Source organism: Camellia sinensis, chromosome 6 (genome assembly GCF_055761805.1).
Source record: "Camellia sinensis isolate YWXY chromosome 6, ASM5576180v1, whole genome shotgun sequence".
NCBI classification, from domain to species: Eukaryota; Viridiplantae; Streptophyta; class Magnoliopsida; order Ericales; family Theaceae; genus Camellia; species Camellia sinensis.
The window spans coordinates 188391730-188411411 of NC_138966.1; the positions used below are offsets into that span (position 1 = coordinate 188391730).

The window sequence follows — 19682 nt, forward strand, 5'->3', positions numbered from 1 at the left end:
AAAAAAAAAATCATGCACTATGTAATGCACACCTGCTAGACTGCTCTTAGCCCAAAACGCTATCCTTGTCTTCACAATATGCACACCTGCTAGACTGCTCTTGTCCCTAAGGTTTAAGTTTGTTTTTAGTGAAAACTCTATTTGATCATGCAAGTAAAAATGGGCATTTTTTTAGGTAGCATTCTTATATAGAATTGAAATGAATGACTTATTTTGGAAGTCCGATGGAGTCTACTTTATTCCATTTAGAGATTACCATTTTCCTATTGCTTAAAAACTCCAATTTAGAGGTTGTTTTGAAGGTAATGAGATTTCTTGAAAATACACTAGGAAAACACTTCTATAAGAGAAGATAATCTACAATTGTAATAGACACTAGGAAATTTCACAAAAACAAATACACACTTGACCCGACACACTTAAGTAAATCTACTAGTTATACAACAAACACGCTGGACATCTATTACTTAAGACCCATATGACACACAAAGCTGGAAGCAACCTATTACCCACTTCTTATGCTGTGTCTCAATGTTATCAACACAATAGGATCCCAATGTCCCTTGGACATTTGGACTGGTACACTTAATCTATAGCGATCCCGGGTTTACCCTTGTTGTACAGTGATCCGGACATGTGTCCGTGGATGATAGTAGTTGATTATTACCTGGTGTACATCCTTTCTTACTTTGTACTTGAGTTATAGGAAGTGTTAGGCGAGTTTGAAACAGGTTGGTTAAACTTAGAAACCAAGAGTAGTTGCCCAGATTTTGGCCTTCACGCTCGAGCGGGGATTCTGACGCTCGAACGGGCCCTTCGTTGTTGTCTGTCTGCTCGAGCTGGGTTTTCAACGCTCGAGCATAGTTTTCCATCTTCCAGTATCTCCTCTGCAGAGTTGTACGCTCGAGCTGGAGTTTTGACGCTCGAGCGGGTTGTTGTGTGTGACGCTCGAGCGCGAGGGTTGACGCTCTAGCGGAGACCTGGTTCTGTAAAAATTCTGGGAGTGTGCATCCGGAGCTCGAGCGGGGGATTGGCCGCTCGAGTGGGAGTCTGTGAGTGCCGCTCGAGCGGGGAGTTTGACGCTCGAGCGGGGCGACTATTATATAAATCCGAGATCCGACTTTTAGATCACTTTTTCAAGATCTTTCCTCTCTCTTACTTTTCCAAAAAGCCATTTTCAGAGCTTCTCACTCTAGAACCGGCCCTTCTCTCTTAGATTTGATCTAATAAGAGTGATTTGCTCATCTTTGGCCTTTACGAAAGTTGGGTTGATCGTCGAGGGCTTTACATTGATCCGAAAATTTCGAGTTTTGGAGCACGTTGAGTTTCTTCATCTTCACCCCTTGAGCTCCGAATTTGAGGTAGGGATATCCTACTCCTTTCTATGAGCTTTGTCTTTAAATTTTAGTATTTTGAGATGTTGGGGTTGGTTTGGTAATTTGGTGAAAATTTGGGGCTTTTGTGCAAATTTACAAAGGTTGGGGTTTAGCTAAATAAAGCCTAGATGCGTGTTTGGCATGCAAAAAGTGAAATTAATGATAAAACATTAATGAAAATGGAACCTAAGGGTCGTAATGTTAATTATGGAAAATGCCCTAATTACATTGATTGATTAATTTGTATAATTAATTGTTGGAAATGAGGAATTGAATTGAGAATGTGGATATTGAAAAGGGAAAGGGTTAAAGGGTGTAGTTGGATTATTTATCACTCACCTAGTTGAAATGTTGATTATATATCCATTGTTGCATTTATTTTCTGTATAGAAATAACTACTTTGGGCTATCGGTGGAGGATAGTCGTGATTGTTGTAAACAATGCATGATGATTAGGCAAACGGAAACTAATCACTGGAATGAGTCATTGAGTATGATGATTGAAAGAACACGTTAATTTATGTGTTGTGTGATGATGTGTATAATTATTGTTTATATGCATTGTGTTGTGTTGGAGGAGATAGGGGATGTACTCCACGGTTTAGGGGAAGATAGGGGATGGAGCTCTAAACCGGATGTTGTTGGGAGGAGATAGGGGATGGACTCCGTAGATAGAGCTCATATGCTTATCTAGTGATGTATTGACAGAGCTCATATGCTTGTCATTGGAAGTGTGATAGTGCTCATATGCATATCTGTGGAAGTGATGATATAGCTTGTATGCTTATCTGTTGTTGTGTGATATAGCTAGTATGCTTATCTATTATGAAATGGGAAGTGTTTGATATGAGTTACTGTCTCATATGAGTTGTTGGCCAGGTTCTGAGCCATGGTTGTAAATTGAGAATTGAAAGGAACTGGAAAATGAATTATAACATGGACTTGTATGTCATGAAACTGTAAAGTGTGATAAGAGAAAGTATCTGTGTTGGCCATCTATCAACTGCTAATCTTTTAGTCATTGTTCATATTTGGTTTAGTGTATTTCTACTGGGCTGTGGCCCACCCTATATGGGAATATCATTTTCAGGTACAGGTAGCATGCCACCTCCAAGGTCATAGCTTGGGAGGCTAGAGGCGGGCACACTTTTGTCGTTTTATTTTTGATGTATTACATGTAAATTCAAGCCAAGGACTTAATGTGTAAATGAGTTAGTACTCTTTTGTTGTAACCAAGTGTTAACTTGGAAAGCTGTAAGCCTTTAGGGCATTTGCTTTTGTCGTTAACATGTACTACTTTTTGTAATGAAACTCTGATAAGTGGAAGAATGTGGAACTTTTATATATCAATGCATGCCTATTTTGATGGATAATGTTGAGGGCGTTACATAATCTAGCCATCTGACACATGTTTTGTCTTAAGGGAATTGTCAACAAGCTATATCCTAAATTTTGTTATCAAAATTTGTTATGCCAATTAACTCTATCCACTGTTATTGGCATTGGTACCCAAATTTGTTAATTAGTGATGACCATTCATCCATGTAAAACACACGTAGAAATTCATAATTCTACAAATGTTTTGGCTGCTCCACACGTGCACGTACAGTAAACATGATTGTTAATTGATTTGATTTTCTACAGTATTTGGCTGCTTATGTTTCTGAATCTATTATGGCTACTTATGTTTCCGAATCTATTTAGTCATGCCTTGAAGACCATAACTCTAAATATACTGTAAAATAATTAATCCCTAGAAGATCAATCTTAGTTCAGTGCTTAAATTAGACTGGAATTAATGTCCAGAATTGGTTTCTTCTGTCATAGTAATTGAATGTTTTCCATGTAATATTGTGCTGAAGTCTGTATTCTTCTCATGCAATCGATATTACGGTTTTCAAAGTGGTCCATTGATGTAACTAGTTTGTCTATGTGATCTAACTGAGTAATTTGTAAAAAAAACACAGAGCAACCTAATGCAAAATCTCACTGAAGCATTTAAACAAACACTTGCAAGGCATTATATACAATCACAACATAAATACAATAATAGTAAATTACAACTAACTTTTTATATATAAAGATGAAAATTAATAAATTCATGAGTTACAAAATTAGATTTTCAGATTGTATCAAGTTTTATGCCTAAAACAAGAAGATCATAAATAAGTGAGAAAGAGGTATTGTGTGTGTTTGATGAGAGTGAGAAAGAGAGAAAGAATACCTATTGAACTCTGATCGTAGAAGATGAAAACACAGCAAATTTGTGGTGTAGATGGTAGATAAGGATGGCATGAAAGATAAAAAAATGATAAACCCTTGCTTCATTATTTGGCTCCCGCCTCTTTGACCCGCCAAAATCAAATTTACTTCACCAATTTCAAAAGTTTTGGACTTCCTTCTCTATCTTTATGTCGATCTGGTATGCAGATTTTATTGTATCAAATTTGGTTTGTTTCTTTAGGTTCGTTATTTCCTTTGTTGTATAATATAAAAAGGAAAAAAAAAAGAAAAAATTACTCATAAATCCCATTTGAAGAAAAGTTATTACATTTAGTCCTAGAAGTTTTCTTTCAAACCAATTAATCCTTTTATTTTGGGTATGTTGTATTTCCTTGATTTGAGATTTTCAATATTTACTTGTTTGCCTTTGTGTGTGATTTTGTTTTGATTTTTTTCCTAATGTTGGGTGTGCATGGATAAGGTAGGTTTTTACGTTTCTTTATTTTATTTATTTATTTTTTTTTTTTGTGGAGATTTAGTGGAGTGATTTGTAGGTGGATGATGTTATCCCGTTTGTGGTGTTATTGGTGTGATGTTCGCTCCTTTTTGTGGTGTTCATCCCTATTGTAACATTGACATTAATTAACATCCAAACGTAACATTAAAGTAACACATAAAAAAATTCCTTACTGTAATTTTTCAAAACGTAACACTTAAATATAACACTCTAAAAAAACTCCTTAGTGTATCACTCTAAAGTAACGCACCAAAAAACTCATTGTTATATTTTTCCCAAATGTAACACTCTAATATAACACGCAAAAAAACTCCTTAATGTAACACTCTGATGTAATACACACAAAAACTCCTTAATGTAACACTCTAATGTAACATACAAAAAAATTTCTTGATGTACTTTTTCGAAATGTAACACTCTAATATAATACTCTAAAAGAACTCCTTAGTGTAACACTCTAATGTAATACGTAAAAACTCTTTAGTGTAACATTCTAATGTAAAACATTAAAAAAAAAAAAAAAAAAAAAATTGGTGTATTTTTTCTAAACATAACATTTCAGTATAACACTATAAAAAAATTCCTTATTGTAACATTTTAATATAACACACAAATAAAAAATTTGGTGTATTTTTTCTAAACATAACACTTCAGTATAACACTATAAAAAAATTTCTTATTGTAACATTTTAATATAACACACAAAAAAAACTCTTTGGTATACTTTTCCTAAACGTAACGCTCCCATGTAACAAAAAAAAAAAAAAAAAAACTTCTTAGTGTATTTTTCCTAAACATAACACTTCAATGTAACACTAAAAAACAAAAAAAGAATATGAGATTCTTCAAACCATTCCAAAAAGAGTACAAATATTCCTTAGTAAATTTTGAATAAATGTATAATTTCAAATTGTGAGTGTTACGTTTAAAAAAAGTACACTATGGAATTTTTTTAGTGTTTTTGCATGTTATATTGGAGTATGTTACATTGAAGTGTTACATTTGGAATTACATTGATTGAAGTGTTACGTTTGGGAAAAGTATATTAAGAATTTATTTTTTTTAATTTTTTATATTGGCGTATTACGTTTAGGAAAAGTACACCAAAGATTTTTTTTTTTTTTTTTTGAGTGTTAATTGTTGCGTTTGGTAAAAGTACACTAAAGAGTTTTTTAGTGCGTTACATTGAAATGTTACGTTATTGGAGTGTTACATTAGAGTGTTAGGTTTTTGTTTGTAATGTTGGATTTATTTTAGAACGAGGGAAAATCCATAACTTCTATAGTTCAAATTGCCCAAATGTGTAATTTTACATTTTGAGAAAATCACTTTTTATCCGTAACAAATTAAATCCAAACATGTAAGTGACTACCCTTTTATGTAATTTCTACTTTAATGGGACTTTGGGTTTATAAGAAAAAATGGAGGACTCACAAGATCACATTCTGGGATTTATTGGTACTTCACCAAAAAAAAAAAAAAAAAGTAGAGAATGAGTTTGTTCATATTTTAAATAAAAAAAGCAAATATTAAATTTGGTCTTTATATTTTTTATTAAATCCATTGTAACCTGTAGTTTTTAATTTTGTGTCAATTTAATCTAATTAATAATACCATTAGTGTTTTTGATAAAAAATGATCACTGAATTTGTTAAGATTAACTCAACGAGTTGAGAAAATTTATTATTTTACCTCTAAAAGTATGACATATATCACTTATATGCATATTTGTCATTTAAAAATGTTAACAAGTAAGACTAATTACACTATTAGTCCTGCTATTTTGGCTATTATGTCATTTTAGTATTTGTAATTAATTGAATCGATTTTAACCTTTAATTTTTTATTTTGTCTCAAATTGATCTAATTGATAGCATTTTTTTTTATGACAAATGCAACTTGTCATCGATGACGGAGTAAAACAAAATAATTGGTCAATTAAATGACTCAACCTTAACCAATCCAATAAAAATTTTCTATTAAAGACCCTAAAGCTGTTATCAATTCTAATAAATTGACGTAAAATCTAAAATTAAGTGTCAAAAGTGAGTCAATTAAAACTATATGGAAGAACAAAATGTAAGGATTATTAATATAATTTATCCAACAATTATAAGCAATTGAAAGAAATTGAGATAAATTCGTAAATTTAGAGTGAAAATTGAGTTAGTAATTGAAACTACAGGGACTAAAATTCATGAAACTTTATCATTGTATAGGAAAGCAATTGGAAATTTTATTTTTCCTGTTTAGTCATATAAAGCCGTTAATCAATTTTGTACATATGACAAGTACAGTTAAAAAAACATGTTATATTGAGTTTAATTTATTTGTGTTTATTTATTTTGTGCATTTTAAAAATTTTGAAAATAATTTGTCATTTTTTGTTTTTCCAAAAAATGCCATTATATAGCTTGGAAAGTTTTTGATTTAGTATCATTTCTGAAAATATTATAAAATATTTGTTTATGACACTTTTCACCTAATGCCATAAAAAATAACTTGCACCTACCTAGTATAATGACATTTTCTAAAAAATGCCATTGCTACTAAAGTTTAGTAGCATCTGTTGATAAATGTCACTAAAACAATTTCTTGTGTCATTTTTTTTTTTATAAAATGCCATAAAATTGATGTGACATTTTTTTATTGAAATACCACTAAAGTCTTATATGTTTGTGGTTCTGTGGCATTTTTCTAAAATGTGTCACCAAATATTATTCTTGTGGCATTTTTTAAAAACATGTCACTAGTGTAGTGCCACTAAAGTGTGTTTTTACTGCAGTGAAACCCAGCTCCAACCATTTCATCAAATCAATATCAAATGAAAGGAAAGTTAAATTTTTCATCAAATCAAGGAGATTTTATCCTTTTTGTAGGTGACCGTTGAACCAAACATCCTTCTAAACAACCGGGCTTTCTTTAGCTAAATGTCAATTTTCATTCATGGTTGAGGAAAATTTTAAATTTACCATCGGAGTGAAAATTTTAAATCTTAAGAGAATCTTTAACGCTTGGTTGTCCGAAAGGACCTCCTGCCCAACGATCACCTACTAAATTTGATGAAAGGATAAATCTCCATTGATTTGATAAAAAAATTATCTCTCATTCTATTTGATATTGATTTGATGAAATGATTATAACACCATTTTAATTAATTTTTTTATCAAATTTAAATTTGAAGAAATATTTGCCTATAGGAAAAATTCCACTGTTACTACTACCATCATTCGTTAAAATCAACCGTTTACTTTATAGATGGAACAATTTAATGGTTGTGATGGAGTCACATCTCATGGTTTCTCAGAATGACGAGGTCATTTTGGAGCAAACATGACAAATAGAAGACAAAAATATGAAGACTCCCTCATTGAATCCATGTTTTTTTTAGGAATGTTTGTTCCTAAAACGACGTCATTCTGTGTAACCTCTCCTCCACGCGTGATGTGGCTTCATCGTAGCTGTTGGATTGCTTCGCTAATGAAATGAACGGCTGATAATGAAACTTCCACACCATCACCAAACACTTTTTTTTTTTTTTCTCCTGGTGAATAATATATATCTGAGAGGGTAATTTATAAAGAAATATTGGCCGAGCTACGATCCTTTAGTCTCTGTTCTGGGCTGGACTAAAGGCCGGAGTATGGGCTTCGAGTAGCTTGGTCCCATGTTATATGAACTCCAAGCTGGGCAGGGGTACTTTGGATCGAGCTACCTAAACAAGTGGGCCTGGTGGTTAGCTGAGGTGTTGGTGAGAAAGGAGACCAGGCTTGGTATAGCTCAGCCGAATGCCATTTACATCATTACTTAATTGAGTGTATAGCCGAGGTAATCTCGCTCAATTAGGTTGCAACAACTTAAACAAAGGAGGTAACCATCTGACTTGGTTGGTGAAAAACATAGTGTTATTATGATAGACATTCTTCATTGAGCTTGAGACTCCTAGAAGCGCTCTGCTAAGGAGAGTAGAGTCCTACTAGGATTGTGCAAACCCCACTTGGATAGTAGTGAGTAGGGTGTGTGATTCCTAGAAGAACTCTTACAAGGAGAGTTAGGATCCTACTAGGATTGTGCCAAACAGAATCTATAAAAGCTCATAGCAGGACCTATATACAGGTATCACAATTTTTACTCTCAAATACACAGAGCTTTTGTGTCTATTGTCTATTTGCTGACTTAGGCATCGGAGAGGTTACCGATACACACCCACCGGCTAGCTCACGTTTGTGTTTTCAGGTAGTAAAGCGACAACGTTTGGAGGAGTGCAAACTTGATCAACATGATTATACGAAAAGATTATTTCATGCTCGTACAACATCCACAGAGATTTGTCTAAAATATAATTGATTCCCTCACATTTGTGAAAATTACATCCCCTAAATCAGCAATTTTATTTTTCTAAATTCCCATTTTACCCCAACAATAATCTAATAGCTTGATAATTAATATGCATTATAAACCAATTAACAAAAAATAAGGATAAATTTCAAACACACCTCCTGAGATTTACTTAAATTACAAATTATCCCCTGTAGTTCTAGAAATTACATTATGCCCCCTAAGGTTTCTAATTTCATAACAAATAGGTCCTTTTATTAATAAATCATCAAGTTAATTAACAGTTTTAAATAATATTAAAATTTTATTTCAATTAATATTAAAATTTTATTTCAATTAATAAATCAGATAATTTTATTATTGTATAGGTGAAGAGTTAGAAATTTCACTTTTTCAATTAATTCTGTTACATAAAAAATTCTGACAATGAAGTATTTGTAATTTTCCAAACCATAGGGGCAATTCATATTTTAAGTAAATCTCAGAGGGTGTATTTGTAATTTATCCAAAAAATAATGTAATATATGTGATTAAAATAATTACTTTCACTACTATGAAATTATATTAATGTGCAAGCCTGTCACGACCCCATTCCGCACCTAGTAGAATGGTGCCATGATGGCCAGTAATCCGAGATTACCGAAGGCCAACTTTCAAGATTCACACACAATCAGAGTATTACATATGAGGCTAACATGTGCGGAAGCAGTATATACAAATCTAATTAGTCCATACGAGCGGTGCATAAGTCAAATGAAATGGCATACATCTTCGTATAGCTTTATAACTTGGGTACAATAAAATGAAGTACAAAAATACATCTTGACCAAAAGGCTTTTCGAACCATCATATACAAAATACAAAGAAATACAAGCTAAGAAGCATGATCTTCAAGATGCTACAAAATGCGAATCCAAAACAACTTGCAAGGCACATCTAGGCGTCGCCGCCGTCCTACTCATCACCTACATATATATAGAGAGGATGAGCTTGGATACTCAGTGAATGGTACAAATAATAAAGGGTTTGCATGAATAATATCCAAGATCCTTATCGAACGACACACATTATATCTTGCACAAAATCAAAGACAAAACAAGTTTATCTAACAAGTCTTTCAAGCTTCATCAAGCAAAGTCTTTCAAGGCTTTCAAGTTTCGAGGGGTGACATTAACAAAGGTTGTGCTACAAATGCTTATAGTCCCCTAGCACGTACGGACTTTCAAAGGTTGTGCTACAAATGCTTATGCTTATAGTCCCCTAGCACGTACGGACTTTCAAAGGTTGTGCTACAAATGCTTATAGTCCCCTAGCACGTACAGACTTTCAAGGGTTGTGCTATAAATGCTTATAGTTCCCTAGCACGTACGGACTTTCAAAGGTTGTGCTACAAATGTTTATAGTCCCCTAGCACGTACGGACTTTCAAGGGTTGTGCTACAAATGCTTATAGTCCCCTAGCACGTACGGACTTTCAAGGTTGTTATCCAAAACAAGACTAACACTTGATACAGAAATAGGGATAATCATTCATGCTTAACAAATACTTTTCAAAACAAGCCAAAGCTTTATCAAAACTTTATAACATAGCTTTATTAAAAATACCACTCACATAGTTCTTCAACGTCGGGGTCAAGCGAGAGTCCAAGTCCTACAAACACATGGCAAAGTCTATTGAATGCACTTTCAAACAAGCTTTACATGAATGCAAATGATCTCGGCATTCTTTCAAAACTAAGTCGAACCAAAACAAAACATTGTTCCTCATTTCGGGAAAACATAATGGGCACCAACCAGATCTTGGCCGAGGTCCCACACCTCCTTGCCGAGGCGTGGTCCCGATGGCCACATTCAAGGAAATGAAGTCGGGAAAATCTGGGTTTCCCTTTCTTAAAGAACTTGATCATGAAGAACATGGATGCAAAGATCATAACTTATCATTACAAAATCTGAGATTTCATGCTATGAATTCAAAAATATGGACCTGGGTACCCATACTCGAAGATTTCATGAAAACAAACACAAAAACATGAATCTCGATGCAAGCTTTCGAATCAAACAAGGCTTCTATTCAAGAACACATGAATATCACTTTCTCTTTCTAAAACCAAACTTTAAATCGGTGCATGGTTTGCAGATCAAGTTCGATCATGCAATGCAGCTAGATGATCAATAAGAACGACAAGAGTAGATTAAGATTCTAACCTCAAGACACGAATCTAACGGCTCAAGGTGTGAAGATCAAGCTTGGAAAATCTATTCCTCCTCTAAGAACTCCTTCTCCCTCTTCTAGAGCTTCTCTCTCCTCAAGAACAAAGACATACAACAAATGATACATTTCTAGGTCTGCTAGCTGACTTAACACTCAGCCGGGACACGTGGCACTACCGGGTTGGTTCTCCTCAAAAAGGTGGCTGAGTGAAAAGACAAGACTATGACAAAGTGTGTCAACAAGCAAGATGGCATAGGCACTTCGGCAGGTAGTGGTCTCGACTAAGAACAAGGCATCGGCAAGTAGGGGAACAATGATCTCGGCTAGGAAGGACAACACTTGACCTAGCTGTGCCACACCTTGGCCTAGATGTGCCACACCTCGGTCTAGGTCATACCACTCTAGGACAAGATCGCTTAGGTGCAAAGGTAACATCTCGGCCTAGATAATACACATCTCGGCCTTGGTGATGAACACCTCGGCCTAGATAATGACATCTCGGCCAATATGTCAGGGCGAATGTGGAGGTCAAACAAAGTGGTTCCAAGATAATTCTAGACTGAAGATGACCTCGGCTAAACTCACACCAAGCAAGGTACAAAACATGAAAGAAACACTTAAGCAAAACAAATCAAGGTTTGCAAAATGCAACATATCAAGACAATATCATGTAATATATGCAAGCATGACTAGAGTAGAGTGAGGGTTGTTACATCCTACCCTCCTTAAAGAAGTTTGGTCCCCAAGCTTAAATTACCTTGCTCTACAAATAACCCCGGATGACGGATTTTCATTTCTTCTTCCATTTCCCATGTAGCATCCTTGCCGTAATGCTCTTTCCATTCAATTTTCACCATTGGTATCGATTTGTTCCTCAACTGTTTCACTTGTCTATCAATAATTTTTATCGGCTTCTCCTCGTAGCCTAAATCTTCACTAACCACAATCCCGGAATAATCAATTACATGCAGTGGATCCCGGATATACTTCCTCAACATCGAAATATGGAACACATTGTGAACTTGACTTAGTCCCGGTGGTAAAGCCAGTCTATAGGCAGCTGGGTTAACCTTCTCAAGTATTTCAAACGGCCCGATATAACGAGGTGCTAACTTACATTTCTTCCCAAATCTAGAAGTTCCTTTCATTGGTGAAACCTTCAGGAACACATGATCCCCAACTTCAAATTCCAACTATCTTCTTCTCTAGTCGGCATAGCTCTTCTGTCGACTTTGAGCAGTTTTGATCCTTTGTCGAATGAGCTTAATCTTCTCAGTTGTAACTTGAACTAGCTCAGGGTCAATCAAAGCTTTATCTCCCACTTCAGTCCAACATATCGGTGATCTGCACTTCCTTCCATACAAAGCTTCGTACGGCGCCATGCCAATGCTAGCTTGATAACTGTTGTTGTACGCGAATTCTACTAACGATAAATGTACTTCCCAACTTCCCTTGAAATCTAACACACATAGTCTGAGCATATCTTCGAGTGCCTGAATCGTTCTCTCTGTTTGTCCATCGGTCTGGGGATGAAAAGCTGTGCTAAACTTCAACTCGGTTCTCAAAGCTCTTTGTAAACTCTGCCAAAGTCTAGAAACAAACTTCGGATCTCGGTCTGACACAATGGACATCGGCACTCCATGAAGTCTCACAATCTCATTCATATACAATACAGCAAGTCGGTCAGCATTGAATGTAGTCTGAACAAGCAAGAAGTGTGCTAACTTGGTTAATCTGTCAATGATAACCCAAATTGAATCCATGCCTTTTCGTGTCCTCGGCAAACCAACCACAAAGTCCATGGAGATACGTTCCCATTTCCACTCAGGAATCAGCAAAGGTCGAAGTAGCCCTGCTGGCCTCTGATGTTCTGCTTTCACTTGTTAACAATGTAAGCACTGAGATACGAACTCGGCTATTTCTCTTTTCATATTCGGCCACCAAAAAGTTTGTTTCACATCTTGATACATCTTGGTATTCCCTGGATGAACAGCAAATCTGGAACCATGAGATTCCTGCAGAATCTTCATTTTCAACTCTGGAATGTTGGCCACGCACAGTCTTCCTTCAAACTTAAGTACCTGATCTTCAATAGTGTACCTTGACCTCGGCTTAGTGACAATCTCATCGGCAACTTTCTTGAAGAATCCATCTTCCATTTGTCTGGCCTTCACTTCCTCTATAATGGTCGGTTCCACTGAAATCGTGGTTAAGCATGCCAGACTTCCAACTGATTTTCTGCTCAATGCATCGGCTACTAAGTTTGCTTTACCTAGGTGATACTGAATTTGTATGTCGTAGTCTTTCAATAACTCAAGCCATCTTCTCTGCCTCAAATTTAATTCCTTTTGAGTGAATAAGTACTTAAAACTTTGATGGTCTGTGAAAACTTGACAAGAAGCCCCATACAAGTGATGTCGCCAAATCTTCAAAGCAAACACCACGGCTGCTAGCTCTAAATCATGGGTAGGATAATTCTTTTCGTAAGGTTTCAACTGACGGGATGCATACGCTATAACCTTACCTCCTTGCATTAACACACAACCCAATCCCTTATGTAAAGCATCACTAAAAATCTGAAATTCTTCTTTGTCTGACGGTAGTATAAGTATCGGTGCTGTAACCAACCTCATCTTTAACTCCCGAAAAGCTGATTCCCTATCTTCGGTCCATTCATACGCCACTCCTTTCTGAGTTAGTTGTGTCAGTGGTACTGCAATCCTTGAGAAATCCTTCACAAACTTCCTGTAATAGCCGGCCAAACCCAGAAAGCTGCGAACCTCGGACACATTAGTCGGCGTCGGCCAATTCACGACAGCTTCAATCTTACTTGGATCAACAGAGATTCCTTCTTCATTAATCACATGGCCCAAAAATGAAATGCTGGAAAGCCAAAATTCACACTTGCTAAGCTTGGCATATAATTTCCTGTCTCTTAGGATCTATAAGGCTAGTCTCAAATGCTGCTCATGCTCATCACCACTCTTGGAATAAATCAGTATGTCGTCGATGAAAACAACCACGAACTCGTCTAGGTACGGCTTAAAAACTCTGTTCATCAAATCCATGAATGCTGCAGGAGCGTTGGTCACTCGAAAGGCATCACCAAAAATTCGTAGTGGCCATACCTTGTTCGAAAAGTAGTCTTCTCGACATCCTCGGCCTTAACTTTTAGCTGATGGTAGCCCGACCTCAAATCAATCTTAGAAAAGACCCGTGCCCCTTGTAGTTGATCAAGTAAATCATCAATCCTCGGCAATGGATATTTATTCTTAATGGTCACCTTATTTAGTTCTCGGTAGTCGATACAAAGACAAAGTGTACCATCCTTTTTCTTGACAAATGGAACTGGTGCTCCCCAAGGTGAAGTGCTCGGCCTAATAAATCCCTTGTCCAACAATTCTTGTAATTGTAGTTTCAGTTCCTTAAGTTCAGTTGGGGCCATTCTATAGGGTGTTTTGGAGATAGGCTACGTTCCCGACATGATGTCAACGGAAAATTCTATTTCTCTATCGACTAATTGGCCAGGCAAGTCATTTGGAAAGACGTCGGGAAATTCTCTAACTCCTGGGATGTTGGCTAACTCAACATTTCCATTCAATTCACTTAGTATACTGCATAGATAACCTTGACACCCCTTTTGGATCAACTTATAGGCTTTCATGGATGAGATTAAGTAAGGTGGGGGTACAACTCCTTTACCCTAGAAAATAACCTCGGCTTGGTTTGGGGGTTTCAGTGGGACACTCTTTGAAACACAATTAATAGATGCATGATTCGTTACTAACCAGTCCATTCCCAATATGGCATCAAAGTGAGTCATGCTTAACGGCATTAAATCAACTAATAATTCTACGCCTTCAATCACAACGACACACGCCCTATAAATGGATGCAACAATCATAGTTCTTCCAGATGGAGTAGATACATATAACACATAATCAAGGGGTTCTTGTTCTCTATTTAACTTCTCGGCAAACTTAGCAGATACAAATGAATGTGTAGAACCCGAATCAATCACTATGTATGCATCTTGAGAGCAGATTGGGAGTATACCTAACACGACTGTCTCAGCATTCTGAGTGTCTCCTGGTACCAATGCAAAAACTCTGCCCTGTCTCGTCTAGGCCCTTCCGATGTTATTTCTCTGTGCAGAGCCCGAGCTACTCCCATTCTTCCTAACATCATCAGTCCTTGCCTTCGTACAGTCTTTCACGCAATGACCCATTTCGCCACATTCAAAACAGGCTCCTGATGCCCAACGACAAACTCCAGAATGCGGTTTTCCACAACTTCCACGCGTCGGCTTAGCATTACCTACCTGGTTCGAGTTGCTGGAGCTGCCCACATTTGCTTTCTTCTTGACGTTAAACGGAACCCGGCGACTATCATAGTTCTGTCTCTTCCTCTGGCTCTCTCCTGAATTCTAATATCAGTTCAAGTTGGCTTCTGCAAGGATGGCCTTGTCCAATACTCCGGCGTAAGTCGGCATGTTGAGCATGTTAACTCGATCTTGTATCGGCCCACGAAGCCCACTTTCAAACTTCCTGGCTTTTCTATATTCATCATCGACCATGTGGGGCGCATATCTCGCCAGCTCGGTAAAAACACGGTCATATTCTGCCACTGTCTTGTTGCCTTGTGTCAGAGTCTGGAACTCTGTGGTCTTGCGATCTCGGACACTAAGGGGAAAATGCTTGTTGTAGAACAATTCCAAAAATCTAGCCCAAGTCAAACCTGGGTTACCTTCCCTGGTCATTATCTACCATCTTCGTGCGTCGTCGTCCAACGTGAATGCTGCTAATGACACCTTCTGGGCATCGGTGCTGGGAAAAATCTCAAATAACTTCTCCATTTCCAAAGCCCATGCTTCGACTTTCATCGATTCAATACCCCCAGAGAATCTCGGCGGTTTCATTTTCTTAAACTCTCGAATCAGGGCTATGGTGCCATCTCCATATAAAGCTTACTGCGAAGGCCCTTGCAGCGCTGGAGGAGGTGGAGGTGGAACAGCATGTCGGCCATTTGTTTGCTTGGCCTGGGTAGAAGTAATACTGGCGTCTTGTGGCCTAGGTTGTCTCAACTCACGGACCAAACCTTTGACCAATCTCTCTAATCGGTCCAATCTGTCTTCGGGATGATCTCGGCTAACTAGTAGTCTACCCCTCCTCATGATGCTATGAGTATGCAAAATGTGACTTTAAAACAAAACGATCAAACAATATGCATGCAAATAACAAATAGTCACGCCGAGATGATGCACACATTGTCAAGTAGCAAGCATTATGATGCAATCCTAACATCAATTCTAAAGGAAATCTTATGCTCTTTAGGACTCGAAGTGTGTGAGTAACGTATTATAAGAAACTTGTGCTCTGATACCAATCTGTCACGACCCCATACCGCCCCTAGTAGAATGGTGCCATGATGGCCAGTAATCCGAGATTACCGAAGGCCAACTTTCAAGATTCATACACAATCAGAGTATTACATATGGGGCTAACATGTGCAGAAGCAGTATATACAAATCTAATTAGTCCATAAGAGCGGTGCATAAGTCAAATGAAATGGCATACATCTTCACATAGCTTTACAACTTGGGTACAATAAAATGAAGTACAAAAATACATCTTGACCAAAAGGCTTCTCGAACCATCATATACGAAATACAAAGAAATACAAGCTAAGAAGCATGATCTTCAAGATGCTACAAAATGCGAATCCAAAACAACTTGCAAGGCACAACTAGGCGGCGTCGCCGCCGTCCTGCTCATCACCTACATATATATAGAGAGGGTGAGCTTAGATACTCAGTGAATGGTACAAATAATAAAGGGTTTGCATGAATAATATCCAAGATCCTTATCGAACGACACACATTATATCTTGTACAAAATCAAAGACAAAACAAGTTCATCTAACAAGTCTTTCAAGCTTCATCAAGCAAAGTCTTTCAAGGCTTTCAAGTTTCGAGGGGTGACATTAACAAAGGTTGTGCTACAAATGCTTATAGTCCCCTAGCAGGTACGAACTTTCAAAGGTTGTACTACCAATGCTTATAGTCCCCTAGCACGTGCGGACTTTCAAGGGTTGTGCTACAAATGCTTATAGTCCCCTAGCACGTACGGACTTTCAAAGGTTGTGCTACAAATGCTTATAGTCCCCTAACACATACGGACTTTCAAGGGTTGTGCTACAAATGCTTATAGTCCCCTAACACGTACGGACTTTCAAGGTTGTTATCCAAAACAAGACTAACACTTGATACAGAAATAGGGATAATCATTCATGCTTAACAAATACTTTTCAAAACAAGCCAAAGCTTTATCAAAACTTTATAACATAGCTTTATTAAAAATACCACTCACATAGTTCTTCAACGTCGGGGTCAAGCGAGAGTCCAAGTCCTACAAACACATGGCAAAGTCTATTGAATGCACTTTCAAACAAGCTTTATATGAATGCAAATGATCTCGGCATTCTTTCAAAACTAAGTCGAACCAAAACAAAACACTGTTCCTCATCTCGGGAAAACATAATGGGCACCAACCAGATCTTGGCCGAGGTCCCACACCTCCTTGCCGAGGCGTGGTCCCGATGGCCACATTCAAGGAAATGAAGTCGGAAAAATCTAGGTTTCCCTTTCTTGAAGAACTTGACCATGAAGAACATGGATGCAAAGATCATAACTTATCATTACAAAATCTGAGATTTCATGCTATGAATTCAAAAATATGGACATGGGTACCCATACTCGAAGATTTCATGAAAACAAACACAAAAACATGAATCTCGATGCAAGCTTTCAGATCAAACAAGGCTTCTATTCAAGAACACATGAATATCACTTTCTCTTTCTAAAACCAAAATTTAAATCGGTGCATGGTTTGCAGATCAGGTTCAATCATGCAATGCAGCTTGATGATCAATAAGAACAACAAGAGTAGATTAAGATTCTAACCTCAAGACACGAATCTAATGGCTCAAGGTGTGAAGATCAAGCTTGGAAAATCTATTCCTCCTCTAAGAACTCCTTCTCCCTCTTCTAGAGCTTCTCTCTCCTCAAGAACAAAGACATACAACAAATGATACATTTCTAGGTCTACTGGCTGACTTAACACTCAGCTAGGACACATGGCACTACTGTGTTGGTTCTCCTCAAAAAGGTGGCTGAGTGAAAAGACAAGACTATGACAAAAGTGTGTTCAACAAGCAAGATGGCATAGGCACTCCGGCAGGTAGTGGTCTCGGCTAAGAACAAGGCATCGGCAAGTAAGGGAACAATGATCTCGGCTAGGAAGGACAACACTTGACCTAGCTGTGCCACACCTTAGCCTAGATGTGCCACACCTCGGTCTAGGTCATACCACTCCAGGACAAGATCGCTTAGGTGCAAAGGTAACATCTCGGCCTAGATAATACACATCTCGGCCTTGGTGATGAACACCTCGGCCTAGATAATGACATCTCAGCCAATATGTCAGGGCGAAGGAGGAGGCCAAACAAAGTGGTTCCAAGATAATTCTAGACTGAAGATGACCTCGGCTAAACTCACACCAAGCAAGGTACAAAACATGAAAGAAACACTTAAGCAAAACAAATCAAGGTTTGCAAAATGCAACATATCAAGACAATATCATGTAATATATGCAAGCATGACTAGAGTAGAGTGAGGGTTGTTACAAAGCCTCTCAAGGAAAACTCAATTGTACATTACTTGAAAAAAAAAAAAAGGAAATTGGTGAAAGTTGTTATGATTTGGGTGAAAATTAGGGTTTCATATAGAGTAATTACTCATTTTGTGATGGGTTGGATTTAATTTTGCTAGTAGAAAAGATAATGGGAGTGGAGAGGGTAAACAGTGGAAAATGAAGGGTAGGGTGGGGGGGAAATGTTGATTGGGGGTGGGGATTATATATCACGAAGAAAGGCGATTGAATAAATGTCAATGGCAGTTGAAATGGACCAAGGAATTGGGAGTTGGAGTAGTGGCTAAAGATGAAGGAAGACATAACGGTGGCTAGGAAAGGCTGAAAGAAAAAGGTGTGAGTGAGGAAGGAAGGAGATAAGTAAAATGGGAATTTTGTTTTGCAATGGAAAGATAATTAGAATTTTTTTTTTCCCAGCAAACTTTGTCAATAGATGAACTTTGATAAAGAAATATCTATAATTCTAAGTCACAATGAATGTTTTTTTCTCTCTCTGCGATGAGAAGCTCTCTCCCACTGTTGGGTATGGTCTCTGGGTTTATCCCAGCTTCTCTTCTCCTTTTTCCTGTCCCATCTCTTCGTCTCTATTCCTGAACCCTTCTTCTGGCTATCCTTTCTCACCACTATTCTCACCTTTTGCTCTCCTTTCCTCCCCCCTCACCCGTCCACTCATCCGTTTTCCCTACTTTTCGTACCCTGGTTCTGGGTCTGAGATTTACTCACCTTCACCCTTCCCTCTTCCCTACCCAGCTTTACTTTCATTTTACATTCATTCCCCCTTCCATTTCCTTTGCTTGAGCATATGACGACGCAAACGCAAGGTTCGAATGACCCCTTCACCATCGATCTGGAAGAAGGTACAGATGAGAGTGTTGATAACTCGCACCTTTGTCTAATCGGCAAGATTTTAGCTCCTAAATCCCTTAACAAACAAGCGGTCTCCCGTATCATTCTTGGAGCTTGGAAACTTAAGGCTGAGGTTTCTATATCCCCTTGGGTAGACAACATTTATTGTTTTAGCTTTCAGAATGCAGATGACAGAACTATGGTTCTTCGAACGGCCCCGTGGTTCATAATGGATAACCTCCTCGTTCTCCAACCACTCTCTATTGAGAAAGCTATACCTGAGATAGAATTTAATTGCTGTCCCTTCTGGGTTCAAGTTCATGGTCTCCCCTTGGACAAAATGACTAGACGTAATGGGCAGATTATTGGTGGATCGATTGGGAAGCTCATTGGAGTGGAAGCTTCGAATGACGGCCTTCTGCTTTCACGAAGTTTTCTCTGAATTCGGGTGGATATTAATGT

The 19682-nt window shown here is 37.5% G+C and overlaps 1 protein-coding gene across 1 annotated transcript; it reads left to right on the top strand.

Moving 5' to 3' along the window:
- The first annotated feature begins 19176 nt into the window (after window positions 1-19176).
- On the top strand, window positions 19177-19662 carry LOC145793917 (uncharacterized). The gene has a single exon (XM_082876818.1). The coding sequence runs from the start codon at window positions 19177-19179 to the stop codon at window positions 19660-19662; it is 486 nt and encodes a 161-aa protein (XP_082732944.1).
- Window positions 19663-19682: the final 20 nt, after the last annotated feature.